At 43.7% G+C, this 17,908-nt stretch overlaps 1 protein-coding gene across 19 annotated transcripts in view; it reads right to left on the reverse strand.

The window, feature by feature from the left end:
• rims2b (regulating synaptic membrane exocytosis 2b) overlaps nucleotides 1–17,908 on the reverse strand; it is a 31,969-nt gene that overhangs the window by 11,072 nt on the left and 2,989 nt on the right. For 9 of the 19 annotated variants that reach the window (XM_026349688.2, XM_026349696.1, XM_026349693.1 and 6 more), the window contains 24 exons: nucleotides 17,411–17,621; nucleotides 16,524–16,651; nucleotides 15,382–15,532; nucleotides 14,402–14,633; nucleotides 14,048–14,329; nucleotides 11,438–11,502; nucleotides 10,721–10,840; nucleotides 10,533–10,632; nucleotides 10,323–10,446; nucleotides 10,086–10,132; nucleotides 9,894–9,982; nucleotides 9,776–9,811; nucleotides 7,955–8,085; nucleotides 7,610–7,781; nucleotides 7,348–7,507; nucleotides 7,083–7,106; nucleotides 5,087–5,155; nucleotides 4,720–4,855; nucleotides 4,116–4,223; nucleotides 3,199–3,249; nucleotides 3,013–3,081; nucleotides 2,868–2,927; nucleotides 1,798–1,965; nucleotides 12–121 (listed from right to left, as the gene is read on the reverse strand). In XM_026349688.2, the coding sequence (XP_026205473.1) occupies nucleotides 12–121; nucleotides 1,798–1,965; nucleotides 2,868–2,927; nucleotides 3,013–3,081; nucleotides 3,199–3,249; nucleotides 4,116–4,223; nucleotides 4,720–4,855; nucleotides 5,087–5,155; nucleotides 7,083–7,106; nucleotides 7,348–7,507; nucleotides 7,610–7,781; nucleotides 7,955–8,085; nucleotides 9,776–9,811; nucleotides 9,894–9,982; nucleotides 10,086–10,132; nucleotides 10,323–10,446; nucleotides 10,533–10,632; nucleotides 10,721–10,840; nucleotides 11,438–11,502; nucleotides 14,048–14,329; nucleotides 14,402–14,633; nucleotides 15,382–15,532; nucleotides 16,524–16,651; nucleotides 17,411–17,621 (2,843 nt within the window). The remainder of the gene's footprint in view (nucleotides 1–11; nucleotides 122–1,797; nucleotides 1,966–2,867; nucleotides 2,928–3,012; nucleotides 3,082–3,198; nucleotides 3,250–4,115; nucleotides 4,224–4,719; nucleotides 4,856–5,086; nucleotides 5,156–7,082; nucleotides 7,107–7,347; nucleotides 7,508–7,609; nucleotides 7,782–7,954; nucleotides 8,086–9,775; nucleotides 9,812–9,893; nucleotides 9,983–10,085; nucleotides 10,133–10,322; nucleotides 10,447–10,532; nucleotides 10,633–10,720; nucleotides 10,841–11,437; nucleotides 11,503–14,047; nucleotides 14,330–14,401; nucleotides 14,634–15,381; nucleotides 15,533–16,523; nucleotides 16,652–17,410; nucleotides 17,622–17,908) is intronic. The other 10 variants (XM_026349698.1, XM_026349701.1, XM_026349694.1 and 7 more) reach the window with 8 other exon arrangements.

Below are 17,908 nucleotides of genomic sequence, written 5' to 3' on the forward strand. Positions count from 1 at the left end.
AACAGACATACTTCTGTCTGGGTGTCCTTTTGGTGGGACGATGGGCAGCTGGCGTCCTCTGCGGCTGAAGACCGGTGTTCCTGTGGGACTTGTTTGAGCTGATCCACCTCGAGGGTTTGCCCTGTTTAATAAAAATAAATAAATAACAGGACTCAAGCTACCCATCAGGAATTTAAAAAGGTTCATGAGCTAGGTCATGGTAAGCTAACAAACAACAACTGATCTACTTTGTTGTCCTAAGAGACAAGTGAAGACACCACTGACCACTCCAGTCAATCAATGTACTGGACTGGGCTGGTCTCAACTGATCCAGAGTCAGAGGTGAAAAGTCACATTAGTTGACGTTTGGCACGAAGTAACGCCGTCACTGAACAGGTGGAAATATACAAACAGCTGGTGTAGCCCTCGACATCTAGTCCAGTCAGCTGATAAAGAACCTGTAGGTACTACAAACTAAATCAGATGTGTTCTTGGGGTAAACATTATTTAACAGGACACCAGCAGTAACTGTGTGACCATAGTTAAACCAAACCCAACTATTGTGCTCCGTTTGCTGAATCCAAACCTCCAGACCTTCCTAGACTTACAAAAGCTCCTCAATCTTTAAGTAGCTTTTCAGAGTTCACTTTGAATACAGATGTCCCCAGATGTTGCTTGGAAGATTATGTAAAGCAAAACGAAAAGTGAACAATGTGAGTCTTAAAAGGAAGCTTTAATAAATAGTTGCAAGAAAAAGTATGTGAACCCTTTGGGATTACATGGAGTTTTGCATGAATTGGTCATCAATGACAACAATCCGTCCAGGCCCTGAGGCAGCAAAGCAGCCCCAAACCATGATGCTCCCTCTGCCATGTTTTACAGTGGGGATGAGGTTTTGATGTTGGTGTGCTGTGCCTTTTTTTTCTCAACACAGTGTTTCCAAACAACTCAATTTAGTTTTCTTCTGTCCACAGAATATTTTGCCAGTAGTGCTGTGGAACATCTGGGTGCTCTTTTGCAAACTTCAAACATGCTGCAATCTCTTTTTTTAAAAGCAACACATCCAATATCATCACACTGATTGGACTCAAGGTTGGCTCACTCCTGGCTCCAATTAGCTCTTGGAGAAGTCATTAGGCTAGGGGTACATACTTATTCCACCCTGCACTGTGTTTACATGTTATGTTCAATAAAAACATGAAAACATATCATGTTTGTGTACTATTATTTTAAGCAGACTGTGTTTTTCTATTGTTGTGACTTAGATGAAGATCAGAGAACATGTTATACCAATTCATGCAAAACTCCACGTAATCCCAAAGGGTTCACATACCTTTGTGTGTATTATACTTTGTATATATGATAAAAATATGTATGTTTATCTAGAGTGAAAGAGTTGCTCAAAGAATGGAAGGAGAACCTTTACTCAAGTCTAGGTCCGGATGGTCGATTCAGTCTGAATTCAGTAGAACAGAAGTTTAATTTTGAGAAATCTGAGAATCAAGTTTCAGAAAGGAAAAATAAATTAACTCATGCAACACAACCAGGTAACAACCAACAAACTAACATGATGTTACTGAGTTACAATCAGGAAATGTAACAAAAACAGTTGAAACCACATGGAAAAAGGAAAATAAAGGTTAATTCCAACAGAATAAAAATCATGGAATTGAGAAAGACAGATAATGACTGGTTGTTAGTGGGTTAACACCATGATTCAATCAGGGAAAAGAGAGGTGGAGATAAAAGAAACGGGGGGTGTGACAGACAGCCAGTGGTCTCTTTTGGTTGATTTCTGATTGGGCGGCTGCTGGTCACCTGGTCAGGGCAGGTGAGGGAGGAGCGGAGCGTCTGGACCTCATGTGGTTGGAGTCAACTCGGTCAGTGGAGTGAGAGCGCATGTAGATGGGGCGGTCTGACATCGCTCTCTGGTCGGCAGAGCGAGAGCGACTGTAGTAATCCCGCTGGTCCACTCCCCGACTGTACCTGCACATCACCATGACAACCATCACCATGTGAACAACTGCACCTGCGGGAAGGGTTAGCAACATCACCATGATGATCAGGCTGCTGTCAGTGGGCCACCTGGTCAAACCTGGGGAAAGGAAGGCAGGTAAAAAGGCACTGAAACCTCACAGTGAAACTACATTTTCTCAGTTAGCAGTCACAAGCTCCTCTCCTGTGGAACCAGCTGCCAGTTCAGGTTCGGGAGACAGACACCCTCTCCACGTTTACGACTAGACTTCAAACTTTCCTTTTTTATAAAGCTTATAGTTAGAGATGGATCAGGTGACTCTGAACCATCTCTTAGTTCTGGTGCTATAGGTTAGTCTGCTGGGGGACCTCTATTGATAAACTTCTCTCTCCTTTCTCCTCTATCCATTCAAATTCTACCATTTCATGTCATTAACTTTGTGTCTTCTCTCTCCTGTAGTTGTGTTTCCTCCTCTCCGTCTCGCTCTCTCTGTATCCTCCTCCTCGGAGCTGTAGACCTCCAGAGGCCAGTTACTGGTCCGACCAACCTGTCCAGTGTTTTTACTGCTAATCAGTCTTAGCTGGATGCTATTTTTTACTGTTAATTGGTTAAAGTTAGCATGCTAAATGTTAAACTACACCGTTGAACACTATAAACCTTATACTTTCTGAAGAAATCCTGTAAGTGGAGCACAGAGTTGAAATGACTTTGTCACAGATTAAGTGTACAGGTGTGTTTGAGCCCCTCAGTCCAGCTCAACTCTGTTTTCTGAGTTACAGACTGAACATAGGCCAGACAGTCTGAGAAGTTTGGACTCCAGACATGCCCTTACAAAGCTCAAACTCCCAGGAAGATAAATTTAAGATTTGTAGATCAAAGAACTACGACTGTCCTCTACTGTCAGTCACTTTACCTCAGGAGTTCCTCGTCGTAGGCATCAGCTTCGTAGGGGAAGTCTGGGATGAAGTCTTGACTGAAGAACAGAAAGAGGTAAGAACTCCAGAATGCGATGAATCTAAATCCTCGAACCTACATTACCCATAATTCCTGTGCCTCACCTGTAGTCCTCACAGCTCCCATTCATCATGTGGTTTATCCAGGGAGCATGATTTAGACCATTAAAGTATCTTCACACAGACACAGAAGTACGTGTGGGAATGAGAATGTGAAGACTTTTACCCTACAAATATACTGCAAAAATACTGCAACATATGGTACTGTGAGTACTACTGCTACCACTGTACCTGTCGTGGATATCAAGAGAGTTGGTAACAGACATTCTCCTTAGTGATTTCCTAAATACACAGAATCAGGACAGTCAAACAGGAAGTACTAAAACTGTACAACGCAAACTGTACAACTCCAACACTACATCCAATATTACTAGTACTAAACTGTGCTACAAAGTTACTAGATGTGCTTGACCACCAGCTACATGAATAGGAGTTATAACACAAATACGAGCAAATACTACAACTCTAACCAGTAGCTGTAGTACAACAATTGAAAAAACAGAAGTGTAATGTACCTACAACACAGTACTTTTACCAGAACAGTACTTAAGCCATTACTAAAACCTGTACTTTAATCAGATCTACACCCAGAACTAGCTCTACTACTACTACTACTACTACTACTACTACTACTACTACATAACAAGTAAAAATATGATACTGAGCCCAGTACTATAATTCTACTAAAACCAAACATGAATCAATCTCATTTCATGATTCATACACATTCACTGTTCATGTACTGTTCTTTGGTTGTGTAAAGCTGCTTTGTGACAATGTCAATTGTAAAAAGTGCTCTACAAATAAAATTGAATTGAATTGAATTGAATTGAATAAAATATTTTATTTACTATATTATAGTATTTATAAACACTAACCCAGAACTACAACCAGAACTGCACGACATCCTGTGCAGACCTGGCTCCTGGTTCAGACCTGTTCACACAGTCTGGTGTGTGTGGTTTGACTGGTCCACCAGAAGCATCTATGTACCATGTATCTCATCCTGACTCACAGGATTATTGATTAATTATTGATTATTGGTTAATTTTTACTAATCAGCTGACCATAATACCACTGCACTGTGAGCTGATTGGCTGGTGTCCAGGTGACCCAGGTCAGGTGTGCTGCAGTGCATAGTCAGTTACCTGTCCAGACTGCTGTACTGGGTGGTGTCAGAGTACGCTCGGCTCAGCTTGGAGCCTCGCAGCAGCCGGACGGCGTCCTCCCGGTACAATGGATACGGGAGGAGACCGCTGGCGACCAGAAGTCACGGGAGGTCAGCAGAGGTTGGAGAGGGACAGTGACGTAAAGTTAAGGTGAGATATTTTTTAGGACCTGATGGTCTGGTTAGGGTTAGGATTCTTCTGTCTGCTCACTGGTTAAAGACTAATGGAGCGACACCTCGTCTACGTCATCTAATGAGATTTTCCTGTGTCGTCAGCTCTCGTCTAATCTCTTCATAAACTGTATCTGATCACAAGTCATAATCTCACTGTGTGACTGGTCTAATCTCTAATCTCACTCATCTCATGTCACTTTCTCTAATGTCATCACATTTCATCTGTTGATTCCTTCTAATTTTAGCGTTTTTTTCCCATTTCTTTTTACTTTGCCTCAACTTGTCTGTTTTTCCAGTCCTTCTTGTAATCCATCTAATTCAAATTAATTAATGTCAAATATGAACACACATCATATCTCACATTGTGTTGTCAGAGTGACAGTTAAAAAGATCCACATGCAGCTGCTCACCTGTGAGGAGGCGGTTGGCTCGGTGACCGTGACCTCATCCTGACTGTGTCCGATCGGGAACAGTGATTGGACGACATCACATGTTCTGGCACTGAGAGGGTGGAGCTGTGGAAGTCCCGCCCACTCTGACGGTAGTCTGAACGTAGAGAAACAGAGCAGGAGTTCAACCCTGACTGAGTGCTTTGCTCTAAGGACCTGGTCACATCAGTTTTTAAACACAGTGAAACAGACTTTACTGATTTTTCTCCAGAATCACAGCAATCAGTGGATTCACTTGAGTTTAGTTTTCTAATCCAGGAGAAGCCTGGGTTTTTGGGATGAGGAACACTGAGGAACCTGTTCTGAGCTGAAGGTGCTGCATGTTCACCTGATATCACCCCGATGCCGTCTTCACAGTCGTAATCTGAAAACTCACTGTCACTGATCCTCTGAGACCCTGCAAACACAGAGAGGGTGTGTAAGCCTGTAAGCAGCTCCTCTGTAATCCTCTGCAGGAAGATCAACTAATCTGACAGACTCATCAGGGAAAAACAACTCAGGTTACACATCAACACCAAACGACACCTTCACTTTTCCCCTCCACTCTGTCTTTATGACCACCTCAGAACGTGCCGAGTGCCCAGGTCCCACAAGAATGTGTGAAACTTGGTAGCTGCATCAGGGACTCCTGGAACAGCAAGGACACTTCTGTCCGAAAGTATTGGAACAGTGAGGCCAGTTCCTTTATTTTTGCTGTGAATTGAAAACAGTTGGGCTTGACATCAACAGATGAATATGAGACGAGAAACCAACAGTTCAGCTTTACGAAAAACAACTTAGAAGATAGCACCGCTTGTTTTAACCCACCCATTTTTCATGTGGCCAAAAGTATTGGAAAAGATAGAATTAAAATAGATTTAAGACTTAATATTTATTGAAAAACTGCTTTAAGCTTGTGACTCACTGACATCACTAGTCTTTTGTATTCTTCTTTTTGATGCTTTTTCACACTTATACTGCAGCCTCTTTTAGTTGTTTGTTTTGGGGGGTTACTCCCTTCAGTCTCCTCTTTAGCAAGTAAAATGCTCTACAGGGCCCTGATGATCAGTTTGGCTGCATCTTTATTTTAATTGGCAGAAAAAAAATGTTTATGTAGACCTCGGAGTTCATTCTACTGCTGCCATCATGTTTGCCAGTCCCAAAAGAATCCATTCAGCCCAAGCCATGACATGACCTCCACTGTGCTTCACAGGTGAGTTTGTAAGTTTGGGATCATGAGCAGATCCTGTCTTTCTCCAAACGTTAGCTCTTCCATCACTGTGATTCTTCTTTGTCTCATCAGTCAATAAAACCTTGTCCCAGAGTTTTTGAGGCTCATTTCTGTACTTTTTATTCTTCTTGCTAATGAGTGGTTTGCATCTTCTGGTGTCGTCTGTACTTTTGTTCATGAAGTCTTCTGTGAACAGTGGACTGTGATACCTTCATATTGGTTACACCTCTTAACTACAAATACAGTCTGAAAAGACAAAACCCCAAATCTTAAACGAGCTCAGACATTCAGTGCCATTTATTGTTTGAACAATCAATGTTATAGGACACCTGAGCAACAAAACACACCTGTCAGTTACATGTTCCAATACTTTTGGCCACATGAAAAAAGGGTGGGTTCAAACTGAAGGTGTCGTCTTTTGTTGTGTATCGGATCCAGACGTAAATACCTGGAAATAAAAGCTAACATGTTGGTCTCTTGTCTCGCTTATCTGTCAATGTCAGACCACAATGTTCTCAGTCCACAGCAAACATAAAGGAACTGGCCTCAATGTTCCAATACCTTTGGAGGGGAGTATATAAATCCTGGAGGACTCGATAGACCTCAGCATTACAGGTAGGTTACAGGTGTAAGACCTCCATCCACTGGGGAGGGCCTGTGATTTTCGTGCGTTGGATTAAATAAATCATCTGAATTTAAATTTGAAGACAGACAATTGACTGTCTTGGCTGCTTACATTACCCTTCCCATGATGCATTAGCGACCTTTTGGTTTTAAGTTTGCTTTATGATTAATTTGAATTTGTTGACAAATGGCAACTGCCGATGAAATGCAAACTGTGAATCTCAACAACTACAGAGATCGAAGGAACAGCTTTTAACCTTGATGGGTCACAAGAATTTTAAAGACAAGTGCTACGCCATCTTTTTTTGTCAAATTACTGAACTGTGGAACTATTTAATATAGGTACAGTCAGGTCCTTTTGTCTGCATTTAAAATCAAACACTCAAGATGTGAGCAAAGTCAATACTTTCAGTTTTAATTGAAGGAGTTTCACACAACAGCATTCAAAACACTCATACACACAAACAAACACACACCTATGTGTTATTACCTGAGTTATAGTGAGAACCTTTGTCTGGAAAAGCATCATGGGAGAAAAGTAAAACATCAACAAAAAAACTAAAAACAAGAGAAACTGAATTAAACACTTTAAATGCAGCCATGTGTCAAGAACCTATACAAAGGGTTAATTAGGGTATTGATTTCTATCAATAATATTAAAAACTGATTATCGGTGTGCACCGTTCCCGTGTACTGTGCAGTATCAGTGTGCACTGTTCCCGTGTACTGTGCAGTATCAGTGTGTACTGTCTCACTCTGCAGCCTCCTGTTGGTCTGGCTGGGCTCCGGCTGCAGTCCTCTCCTCTGCAGGTAGGGGGAGGCGTTGGGCAGCGGCATAGAGGAACCGTCATGAAGCTGCAGCTTGTACCAATGAGACTGATCGTCCAACAGAGCTGACTCCAGCTCTATCAGGACCTGGACACAAAGAGAACTTACAGCGAGAACCAACGGAGAGAACCAATGAACATACTAACACTTCGAAGATTTTCACCGGACTATGACTTTAGGTGGTCTGACCTCTCCCAGAAACTGGCTCTCCTCCTCTCGGACACGGGCCTGATCCCAGACTGTCAGCTCCAAAATCCGCTCTCTGAACTCCCGCCGGTGGACTGGAGAGTACATGAACGTCTGGTTCCACCGAGGTTCTACCGACTTCTTCACTGTCTTTGTTCTCCGCTTACTCTTATCACTGCAAGGGGAGGAGCGGACAGTCAGTAGCCAATCACAGAGTAGCACCCACTGCTGAGAACACTAGGCCACTGAGAATAATATCATTAGAGAGGTCACATACACTTAAAGTAACACATTCCAATCATCACCTGGTCCATTAAACTCTGTGTTCTGATTGGTTCTTTTGTTTACCTTCTGTCTGGCAGAAAGTAAATCTTAACGTAAGGATTCCTGGGTCGGCCATCCTCTCGAACGGGAAGTTCTTTGGCTCCAAGAACCGTGACGATCAGCTGATGACCAACTTTATCATACCAGAGCTTCACCTGTAAACAAGGTTTTAAATCAGGACAGTAGTATCACAGAACTCAGAACCCAGAACCCACGTCGTGAAACGGAAACAGTTCTTCTTACATTACTTTAATGTTTTCCTCCTTGACTTTTGCCTTGTTCCTCACTTGTAATTCGCTTTGGATAAAAGTGTCTGACAAATTACTAAATGTACATAGAGGAACCCTGGAGAACCACAGAAGAACCCAAGACAGCAAGTGAATTCTACAAAACAGTTTAATACCTGCAGATGAACACGCAGAATACAACACGAATAGAAACAGTCAATAAAAAAGCACCACAAAAGAAATAAGAACCCAGTATGAGTGACAGAACCCTCAGGAGTAGTAGAACACCACAGAGCAACAGCCATGCCTAATAGAACATCTACACAAACCTGAAAAACAAAGGTCTACCAGACACAACCAATTAAATACACAGAGGAAAGCCAAAGAAGAAAAGCTAAACCCAGAACAGAATAATGTAGAACTACGGTGGAACCATCTACAACAGGGGTGTCAAACTCAAATTTGCCAAAATTAAAAACTGGGACAAAGCTGCAGGCCAAACACAGTCTTTATTGAAAAAGTTACTGCAATTGTGCATGTTTTCCATCTTTCCAGATATGTAATGTTGAACCTTTTCATATGGAAACAAACTTTAGTTCTGCTTAAACATTGAATCTGGAGCAAGCAAAGTATTATAACATTTGTCATATAATATTATAATTTATAAACAATTGAGAATTTGAATTTGAAATGAAATATACATCAGTGCTATTCGTTTCTTATTTAAATGAATCAAATAAATTATTATGTCCCTATCTGTAGTCTTTCTGGTTCTTTTTTAATAAAAAGCTTTTCTCACGGGCCAACAACAAAAAAACATAATAATTTACTTCAATACAAAAGGAATCTTTCAACTATTAACAGCAGAGAAAGTTCATAAAGACAGCATCACTCACACTCTGATTTAATCTGATTTACATTGGTTCAAGCCAGATTCCTGGCATCTCTTCTTAGATGCAAGTGCATACCGGTCTCGACTGACGAGCAAAACATTCTGGGATTTGTAGTATTAGCGGTGTATATGCTGTATGCCGCTCTAATACACATTTGATATGATCTTGCGGGCCAAATTTGGCCCACGGGCCTGAGTTTGACACCTCTAATCTACAACATGAGCTTGGCTGAGATGGTGATGGGACAGCAGGACAAACCCTCAAAAGCGAAGCAGAACCATGAAGAATAGAACTTTAAACCTGGGTGACAGTGGAGGAGCCCTACAGAACAGGAGAAGGACCACAGAGAACAGAACAACAGAGAAGAAGGAGAACCCTCTGTTCTCATCTCACTGGAAAACATGGTAACCAGCTAGAGGGCGGGGCTCAGCGTTTACAAACACCAGTGTGAGATCATCATCCTCATTCTCATAATCCCAACTGACTTAATCAGAAAAATGTGTTCCAAACACCTAGTTCAATAGCAACAGTCCTACTAGTTCACAGTTTTTGGGCCCATTAGAACCTCCATGGTCCAACATTGTTGAAGAACCTGAAGAGTCGACGGAGACGTCGTCAATCTCCTAAATCCACTCGAACACTAATTAAATTCTACACAAACTGAGAAACTACAAACTAAAGATAGGTGGAGCAGACAGATGTCTCACTATGTTCTACTGCTTTACCTGGATTCTAGGAACCAGAGGACGCCTGTTCACAGTCTGAAAAACACACACATCACCATGGAGATGTGCTGTTAACCGAGAGCTGATAAGCTGTGCAGTGCATGCTGGGTAGACTTACAGACACCTGTCCAGATGGGATGCCGGGGCTCATGGGAGACGTGACAGAGATGGATGGACCAACTTTCTGAGAATCAAAGGAACTAGAACCTGAAGACAGAACACACAAAATAACTCGAGCTCTTGTTTGTTTCATTTCACGTGTTAAAAAGCTTTTTCATGTCTGAGGTGTTTTGTTGTGTAATAGACTCACTGGAATCCAGCTGGATGTGGGAGCCATCTGCAGCTCTGGAAACATCTCTGAGGAACAAAACAGTTAACAGAACAGAACTTCAGGTACTCAGTAAAACATCAGAACTGTTTCCTGAACATAAAGCAGGTTGGTGCTGCTGACTGCTGTAAACCTTTGTGGAGGAGGTGGGGGTTAGTCCTGAACTCTTATTTTAGTAACTGCTGCCACACTGATGTTTGTGTGTGACCCTTAACCCACCTGATGGGACGTGACACCACTAGCTCCACCTGTGGTTCTGGTTTGGACTCCAGGATGATGTTATAAACTTCATTAAATGTAGCTCCCTGAAGAACCCGGCCGTTCCACTCCAGAACCTGATCACCTACAACAGACACCAAGTGGTGAAGACTGATGGGAAAAGCCACTCCTCTCCACTCCCTTCTGATCATGCTGCAGGTGAGCATTTACCTGGTCTCAGGTGTCCCACAGTGTCAGCCAGACTTCCTCTCTTCACCTTGGTGATGAAGGCACAGAGACGTCCCGACTCAGTCATTTTTCCTCCAACAACCTGAAAACATGCTGCCAGTGAGTTGATGCAGCAGAGAGGCTCAGAGAAGCAGAAGAGAACAACAAATAAATGGTAGAAGAAGAGTCACCTTGAGTCCCAGCAGCGCCCCTGTATCTGCAGGAACCGTCCCGTCCTTCATCCTCTTGTTCAGCAGAATTCGACCAATCAGACGCTCTCCATCCTTGGACGGTTGCCATGTGACCGGTTGCTGAGGAATCACAGTGGAAAGCATACTGTACATGGTTGCTTAGCAATAGGAACAACAAACAACAACAGGAGGTCAAGTCTGATTTCTTAAATATAAACACATGGACACTGTGAGATGAGGTGATGTTGGGTTCTAGAGGTGAACTGCAGTGATGTCACACAAGTGAAGGAGGAACTGGAATGAGGAGGAACCAGAACAAAGTACAGCAGAAACCAGACCAGAACACAAAACAACTGGACATCTACAGCTTTTAGAAAAAAGAAGAGAGGAGCAAGAAGCTGATTGGTCCAGAGGTCAGATTATGTGCAGCACTGGCTCCTGACTGGGCCACAGAGCTGTGACCTCATCATTCAGAGGGCGAGGATAGCAAAGGCAGACCCTGTTCTTCGTTTAGTGTGGTCCCTCACCTGCTGCTCCAGCCAATCAGCTTCTCCCTCTGACCCAAGTACCCAGCCCATTACAATCTTCTGAGCCAATCAGAGAGAGAGAAAGGAAGAAGCTGTGTCTTCATTGGCCAGGTTTCTGTCTCTGTAAGGCAGACAGGTAAGGGGTGGGGTTAGATTGGTGGTTAATGGGTAGAGCGGGGCTTGGTCCTACCATAGACATGGGTGCAGGTTCTTCATGCCAGGAACCATGATCCCACCACTGGCCGTCCATGTCTCCTAGCAACCACAGGTAAGAGGTCACACAAGGTTAAGTGAGCTCATACATCATGAAGAGTTCAAACAGTGAAAATGAGTTTATACATTTTCTGATGTGTTGAACTACTCAGTCCAAATCCACACACCAAAGTCACACAGTGTCTCTTCCGCACATACGTGTCGGCTACAATCACTTCACGTGCCGAGATCCCCATGTTTGTGTTCATGATCAGGAGCTTCTCTATTTGACGAGCTCCTGAAATACCACACATGTTCAGACTGAACTGAAATAAATGATATATGCAGGAAGAGTGAGGTTAACACAACCATAGCCGCCGTCAGAGTCACTTCAGCTGTGGTGTGAACGCACCCTAAATCCAGGTTTTGGGATGAAGTCACTGAACCAGGGACTTGGACTGAACGTTAGTCTTAGACGCCCTGAACCGTTGACTGTGAAACCGTGAAAAAATATCTGAGTTCTAGGCTAATGTTCTCTGCACTAAACAGTGTGAATCAGAGTGAAGCAGAATCTTTTCCCTTATACAGAACCAATTCCTCACTCTGACCCACAGAAAACAGAAGAGCTGGGTTCTATATCACCTCCTCCACATGTAACACACACACACACAGCTGTACTCACAGGTCAGTCTGAACCCCACAAAGCAGCAGCACCTTCCAGCAGAGGATGAGGAAGAGGATGAAGCTGCTCTCTCCTCCTCCTCCTCCTCCTCCTCCTCCTCCTCCTCCTCCCTGTGTCTATGGGTTCTACTGCCCTGAGCTCTGCCTGCAGGCTGCAAAGCAGTTCATACCTGTCTGTAATGAGATTAACAGAGCCCAAACACTGAGCCCATCTTTATGTCTATGATTTTATTGTTAGCCAGCCGTTAGCTTCTTGTTAGCAGGTTCTAATAATCAATCTGTAAACTAGAACCTGGTGGAGGTTGGCAAGTTGTTGCCAACCTTTCAAGCAGGTGTACTGAGTATTAAAAAAATCTAGCAAATCAACAAGACATCTAGAGTTTTACCAGGAAATCACCAGGAGTCCAGATCACCTGGGATCCACCCGTTGTAGACCAGATGTTGACCAACTCTCTGTAGGGTATAAAGACATATTGTTGCTTCGTTGGTCAACTGTTGTGTTGTCTCCTTCAGTCTGTGTTTCTATTCTTGTGTGTCCACAGTGACTCCTGAGGCTGGTAATCCACACTCTCCTCTTTTAATCCAATAGAGCACAAATAAAGACGTGAGGCCCAGCAGCACCAGAGCAGCCAGGCCAATGTTTTCTGCTCTAATCTGGATCAGATTATCAGACCTAGTCTCCAGGACCCACTGGGGTCCTACATGCCCGGACCTGTCAGGTTTAACAGCCTGTTTGAGGTTCTTCTGAAACCTGTTTCTGTTCAATTGTGTTAAGGTCGACGGCAGAAGAGACTGTGAGCTGCTCCGTCAGTGCTGAGAACTCTACGAGCCAATCAGAGCTCATAATCTCACACCAGGTGATGTCTGGTCCAATCAAGGGGCAGCAGATTAACTAATTAGCATGACGCCAGATTTCCTGAGAGGCAAGCTGCAGTAACTGCAACACATTCAGCAATAGAATCCGAGCACTACAAACCAGAACCCTACAGAACAATGAGTATTAACAGTATTAATAGTATTAACACAATCAATCTGATAGAAACCCACAGAAAAAGCTGAGGAACCCTAAAGGATAGTACAACAGTCTTTACTCATCGCAGCATTGAAATCCAACAGAAGAGGTACATAGAACAGAAATCAAATGTTTTTAAACAGAACAACCTTCCTGCAGGACACATAAGAACTAGATTGAACCCATCTACTTGGTGGATCTACTTGGAACCCCATGGTGTCCATAGGAAGAAATGCAGAGTGAACATAGAGTTCTGCTGTAAGAAGATTATCACACTGAGCTAATTACAGCAACAGAGAGAGAACACCACTTCTCAGCGTGCAATTCACCTACTGGAGAACATGTTCTTAGCAAGCACTCGTACTGCAAAACAAATGTCCTGTTTTAAATACTGAGGAGCAACAGAAAAAGTGAAATATCTTTTTGTTCTTACCTAAAGGTTCCAGTGGAACATCACAAACAATCTGCTCAGTGAGTGGGTCTCTATCGAGCCTCATGAGTTTTGGTGGCCTGACAGTGTATGTGGATTTGGTTTGAGATCAAACACTGCCAGAGTTTTCTGTTAATAAATTAAATGTTATCAAGAACCTCAGGAAGAAGGGAGTGTGGCCAGGTCAGAACCCAGCTCTTCAGGGTTACGGTTAGGTGTGGCCTAAACCTAACCCTAACCCTACAAAGGTATTCTTGGTCGAAAGAATGCAGACCACCCTGAAACCAACCTAGTCCGTTTTAAGTAACTGTTAGCATGTAGCCACCTAGCCTAATGTAGTTAGGAGTTAGCGACACACTTTATTGATCCCCTTGGGAAAATTGGACAGCTGCAGCACATGACGCCGCTACTGTGGGGTGTTGGCGTCTTGTCCAAGGAGCTACATGTCCCCCCAACAAGTGTGTAGTTAGTATGTAGTCACTCACTGTCAGGCTCGTCACAGCTGGTGTACTCAGGTGTGGTCACCAGCTCCTCCTCAGAGCTGCTGAAGCTGCCAATCACATTCATCATCCCCATCCTCCACCCCCTCTGTGCCGTGCTCTCATTGGCCAGCTTCCTCTTGAGGGCTGAGCTTGGGTCCAAGTGTTGATCTGATAACGGGCTGCGACGGGGAGACGTGGGGTTGACAGGATTGACTGCTCGGTTCACAGAGAATGACCTCTGACCTCCAGATCTTACCAGTCCCTGAGGCCAATTCTGATGAACAGCTGAGAGGAAACAACAAGTCAGACTTTGTGTCCCAAAGCAAGGCTGCAACAGGTAATTGGCTGTATAACTACCTGTGTGTCTCAGGCTCAGGTGGTCGGGCTCGGCAGTTACCAGGGAGACATCACTGTGGCGGCGCTGGTGGCGGACCCTGCCGACCTGAGCCAACATCTTCATGGTCTCCTCGCTTGGCTGCGGCTTTACTGGGTAACGGGCCAGGTTTGGGTCGCTACGATAACGGGCCTGAAACTCCTCTTGACGCCGTCGCAGTTCCTGCTCATCCTGAACCTGGTCCAGAGGACGGTCCTGATTCAGGAGAGGAGACCCAGACCAACGCCATCATCAGAGACCAGACTGGCAGTGTATTAGTGCCCCCTACAGGCATTGGACTTCATTACAGCCCCAGTTAGAACCATTGTGTTGAGTAATCTGTGGTTAGTTTGTCCTCAGGGGGGGTGCTACAGGAAAAATCGAGCTGTCATCAAAACAAAGTGTTCAGCTGAAGGGCGGGCAGGCAGAACGGCAGGAAAACATTTTATTAACTTTATTTTATTATTGCTGACGCCAACAATATCAGTTTTCACTGTCTGCATTCAGTGACATTTAGCAGGTGTCTAAAAAAAATACCTTTATAAAAATCTAATATGAAAATACTAAAATAATGTTAAAACTGAACTGAACCTTTTCAGTAGATCTCCTGTCCTAGTTTGGTGCTTATCCTAGCTTACCAAGTGCAAATCTAAATTTATATATGGTCACTTCTCTTAAAATACCGCCCCCGGTAGAAACCAAACTAATTTGTGTGCCTTTGTTAGGTCAAAGGTGTGAATGCTCAGTGATTACTAAGCTGAAACTACCACCAACAACAGACCAAAACTCTCTAACTACAGTTCTTAACACGTATTGAATCAGACTGACATAAATCAGCAGACTCGAGAGAAATGACAGAAACTCTGCTACCTCTGAAATTAAACAAATTTCAAACAACCTTTACTTATTCAGTAGATCTCCTGTCCTAGTTTGGTGCTTATCCTACCTGTTTTACCTGACTCACCTGTGAGTGCCAGCGGCCTCGCAGCTCCTCTCTCCCGTTCCCATGGCAGCTGTTTGGCGAGCGAGCATTACTGTCCAGAGAGACGTCAGAGGGCGAGCGAGTCATCCTGCCCCCCACATCTTCGTAATACGGGTCTAAGGAGCTCCGCTTCCTGTCAGTCAAACAGAACAGACCAATCAGAGAGGAGAAGCAGGAGCCATGATGTCACCTGTCCAGACTTAAATGTTACAATAGGCTCATTCAGGTGGCCAGAGAGGACGCTGCAGTGTTTTTGTTTTAAGCTCCATAGAACTTAAATATTTCACATGAAAAGTGAAAGTTGGCTGAACTATAAATGTAAAACAATCAGTCAATAGAAACTTAAGTCTGTTTGTTTAGACTGTCTGGCCTGAAACATCTATGCAGATGTTATTTTAATGATCTGAAAGAAATCTGCCACTGAATCGACTAGTTTAAGTCTAAAATTATATTTTGTGATAAATCACATAAATCAACTCTAAATATTTCAAAGTAAATCAAAGAGAAAACGTTTTTATAAAATATCCTGTTGTTGATCCAACTCCTGAACCATTCAGATCTTAGATCAGGTGAGAGCCAGGTGTTTCCCATCATGCCCTGAGGTTTAGCTGTCTGGAGAGCAGCTGTAGCACCTGGCTCCAAAATCTGCAGCCGCCTTGATCTCACAAAGCAAAAACAAGCAAAGCAAAAACTCACACACACAAATCTATATATTCTATTTTACACTTCACTCATCCTCGCCCACTGCAAACGTGACAAAAGGTTTCCTTTTCTTACAGTTTGTTGAACATTTGAAGCTTCAACCCACAAACGACACTCTGATCCTGGAGCCCCGTCAGCAGGTTTAGAACTCATATCTGGATCTGCCCCCCCCGTCCTTGTATCTCTCGCTCCACCCACACAGGAAGTGACATCATACTTAGGTTGTTAGCCTCCTGCAGCAGCAGTAACTTAATCTGTTAATCTGATTACAGATTAACCCCGCCCCCGCATTTGTGTGTGTGTGTGTGGGGGGGGGGGGGGGGGGGGGGGGTTGATGTGAGTTTTCATCACATTGTATCTAAGTTGTGAGAACAAGAACACCCCCCCCCCCCCCAGTCATCAGTATAGGAATGAATACTGACCGTTCAGCAGCTCCATTGCTCAGGGGCCCCATGGCCCCTGGTGCCCCCTGCATTTGTGAGACGTTAAAGTCCCCTGACTGAGTGAGAATCTCTTGTTTCTTCCTGCACACGTTACAAACCCACATAACCTGAAACACAGTTGAACACGTACACGTGCATTAGAGTCCGAAGGTTTTAATATGAACCACATGGTTACTGAAGACAGGAAGCTCCACCTGCTGACCGCCACATGTAGCTGCTGTACAAACTCACTTCTATTATCATCCCCATCTTCAATTACCAATGATTAGGTCAGTTTAATGACATTAGCAATGTGTTCAATTAAACTTAACCTCTTAGGACCTGGTGTACACATACATGTACAACACATTTTGGGCTCTTGTGTGTGCAAGCTGATTGCAACTGTTACACAGCCTTTCACAAATAGGTGTTTTTAATGCAAAATGTTGTTATATGCGGTTATGTGTTGCTAAAAAAAATGTGTTATAATTAGGTTAAAATGTAAGCATATGATGTCTTTTCTGAAAATGTTTGTGAAAAGATGATGCTTTGTTTTTATACTTATCGGGTTCCAATAAACCATAATAAGCAAAAAGAAATAAAAAATGCATATCAAATTAGAGCTTGGGTCTTAAGAGGTTAAAGAAGACAGATCTCACAGATTTTTCCATCTTTTTGCATTTGTGAAGGAGAAAATCCACAGTTTCACATTTCCTAACACACAGGAAGGTTGGCGTGTTTGTGCGTACTCCATCTAACCGCAGTGAGACCACAAGGATTCACAAACTGTTAAAACAGACGTGAGGACATGAACCTGAAGCTGCTGGACGACTGTCATCTTTCGTTTTAGTTGGGTTCTCTTTATAAACCAGGAGGAGAACACTGACCTTGTTGGCTCTGAGGGGGACCCGGCCCCCACAACGGGCACAGAAGCGGCTCTGACAGTAGCAGCAGGCTCGGCCACACCCATCAGCAAACTTTGTCTTGCGACAGATTCCGCAGGTTGGAGACTCTGCCCTCGTTATGTGAGCCACCTGAGGCTCCTCCCCCAGCTTTTTCACCTGGTCCTTATAGATCTCAAACTGCTGATGTAACTTCCTGTGGAGGGTTAGAGAAGTCGGAGGTTAAAACACAGCCTCTGCCTCTGAACTGGAGACTCTGGATGGAGGAGCAGGAGACCAGAAGACTGTGTGACCTAAAATCTACATGGACTAAATGATAGGTAGACCGTTCTTCTACAAGCTGCCAGGTCTACCGTACTAGCAACACAATCTGACTCCAGACCTGCATGAACACTGAACCATTGCATCAAACAAGATGCAACAGTTTCTGTTGAATCCTAAAACTAAATTAACTGTGAAACAGACCACGGATCTGTTCCTGGC

Source organism: Anabas testudineus, chromosome 11, assembly GCF_900324465.2.
Source record: "Anabas testudineus chromosome 11, fAnaTes1.2, whole genome shotgun sequence".
Classification (NCBI taxonomy): domain Eukaryota; kingdom Metazoa; phylum Chordata; class Actinopteri; order Anabantiformes; family Anabantidae; genus Anabas; species Anabas testudineus.